The sequence below is a fragment of the Hipposideros armiger genome, unplaced genomic scaffold (assembly GCF_001890085.2).
Source record: "Hipposideros armiger isolate ML-2016 unplaced genomic scaffold, ASM189008v1 scaffold_218, whole genome shotgun sequence".
NCBI classification, from domain to species: Eukaryota; Metazoa; Chordata; class Mammalia; order Chiroptera; family Hipposideridae; genus Hipposideros; species Hipposideros armiger.
Genome location: NW_017731568.1, coordinates 674,496 through 676,652, shown reverse-complemented (window position 1 = coordinate 676,652; position 2,157 = coordinate 674,496). Strand labels below are relative to the sequence as shown.

At 45.5% G+C, this 2,157-nt stretch overlaps 1 protein-coding gene across 5 annotated transcripts in view; it reads left to right on the top strand.

Moving 5' to 3' along the window:
- Positions 1–527: 527 nt before the first annotated feature.
- The window catches only part of G2E3 (G2/M-phase specific E3 ubiquitin protein ligase), a 56,227-nt gene continuing 54,597 nt past the window's right edge, over positions 528–2,157 (top strand). For 2 of the 5 annotated variants that reach the window (XM_019654288.1, XM_019654287.1), the window contains exon 1: positions 528–640. In XM_019654288.1, the coding sequence (XP_019509833.1) occupies positions 567–640 (74 nt within the window). In that variant the 5' untranslated portion in view covers positions 528–566. Of the gene's footprint in view, positions 676–2,157 lie in introns of all 5 variants that reach the window. The other 3 variants (XM_019654290.1, XM_019654291.1, XM_019654292.1) reach the window with 2 other exon arrangements.

Sequence of the window (2,157 nt, the reverse complement as noted above, 5' to 3'; positions counted from 1 at the left end):
GGTGTTGAAGTGCCCGACTAAGGTAGTGGATTCTTCTCTTTCTCTTTGCAATTCTATTAGTTTTTTCCTCACAGAGTTAACACTCTATTGTTAGGTACATACATGTTAAGTATTGTTATACCTTCTTGGGGAATTGACGCCTCTGTCATTATGTAATGCCCTTATTTATCTTTGGTAAGTTTCCTTACTTTGAATTCTGCTCTGTCTGAAATAGAGCTACCCTTGTTTTCTTTGGATTAGTGTTAGCATGGAGTTTTGTGTTTTTTTTTTAACATTTTTGGGGAATCAGGGAAGGGGAACAGACAAGTTGCTGTCCTTTTGTTCTTCAGTCTAGTTGTGGAGGATGTCGCTTCACTGGCCCATGTTGGTATTANCCTCCCGCCCGGCCGGCCCCACCTCCCGCCCGGCCGGCCCCACCTCCCGCCCGGCCGGCCCCACCTCCCGCCCGGCCGGCCCCACCTCCCGCGTCGCTGCGGGTTCCGCCTCTCCAGGGTCCCGGCTGAGCGCTGCTTCCGGGTTGCGGACGGAAGTGGACGAATTTGAATTGTGCCGGCGGTTGTGTGAGAATGCTCGTGGTTGGCTCCGCGCGAGACCCGAACAGTGATACGGCCGTTCTGGAACTCCGGCCCCGCGCGCCTTAGTGAGTGGATGGGGAACGGGAAGCAGGTATCCAGGGTGAGAAGCGGGCCCGTCGCCTGGGAAAGCGGGTCGGGAGGCGGGGCAGTGTTGCCGGGGCCTTGGACTGCCTTCGAGGTTAGGAGAGCGGGGCCAGTGTGGGGACGTGGAGAAGTCGGGGCGCTGGGGAGCGCTGCCAGCGCTCCCGGTGGTTTGGGGTACCTAAGCCAAGTCAGTGTCCTGTATTGGGACGTCGGAGGCCCCGCAGACCCGAGATTAAGCTCGTCGAAATTCTGACTTTCTGGTAATAGCAGGTTAGCCTTTTCGCCAGTTCGGCTGGAATACTGAAGCTTCGACAGTAGTTAAGTCTAATTGCGAAGGCGTTACCGCAGGTAAAAGAATGTTGCTTTATTAAAGATGGAAGGTTGGGGACAGGTTTAGAATGAAGAGATGCTGCTCTACGTGGCTCCGAGCTCCTCCTAAGAGATACCCGTAGAAGTCTTTATTACTCGGGACCGCTGGGAAGTGACAGTCTTTGAGATGCCTGCTGGGGATTTAAACTGAAATCTGAGCATCCTTTGTATTTAAAACCGGGATATTGTTCGTTCACGGTTGACACTTAATCCTGTAACCACCCAAATCCCAGAGGCTTGCTCATTTAAACTGGCTACAGTTACAGCGGTGATTCACAAAGGTCTGTTTGTTGACAATAAGGTTTCGTTCCACAGATCTGCTTTATCACTACCTTTCTTGATTGGCCAACTGGGTTATTATGGAGTCATTTTGGAAGTACTCTAATATTTACAGCATGGGGTTTCCTTTGTTTTGTTTTTGGGGGTGGGGTTGGAGTTTTGTTTTATTTCTTTTTAATGATGAACTACCTAAAGTATCAAACTGTCTAACGCCGTAGCAAAGTCATGCCTTCTGGAATAGTTTAAATGGTGTACTCTAAATGTAAACTATAAATGAGTACTTTAAATGTATAGAAATTTTATATCTTGCCCTATTGAAAACTGTCAGGCTAATTTTGTGTTGCTTTATAGGAACAGATACTTTATGTTTTTAAAGATTTTTAACACCAGGGTATCATACCATATAAATGTATAACTTCTTTTTTAAAGTAGGATTTAGTAATATTCAGAATAGACGTTCTTTGTCCAATGCTGGCTACTCCCACTAGTGAACGTTTGTTTCATTATTAGCCAGGAAAAATATGGTTTTAAACATTCAGCATTTATATTTGTTGAAATTTAAACATTTTGTGTAAGACTGCATTAAAGAGATTAGATATACTATCCCAAGGATTGCAGACAACTGTGCTGCTCATTTTATATACCGTATTTACCTATGTATAAGACGCACCTTTTTTCTGAAAAATTTGGGGTCTAAAAACTGGGTGTGTCTTATACAGTGATTGTAGATTTCAAATGCCATAGATGGAACTGAGGATGAGGCAATATATGAAGACAGTGATTTGTCATCAGACACAGATGAGGACAAGCTAATGGTTGGGAGTTTTGACAGTGATGAGGAGTTGTATGA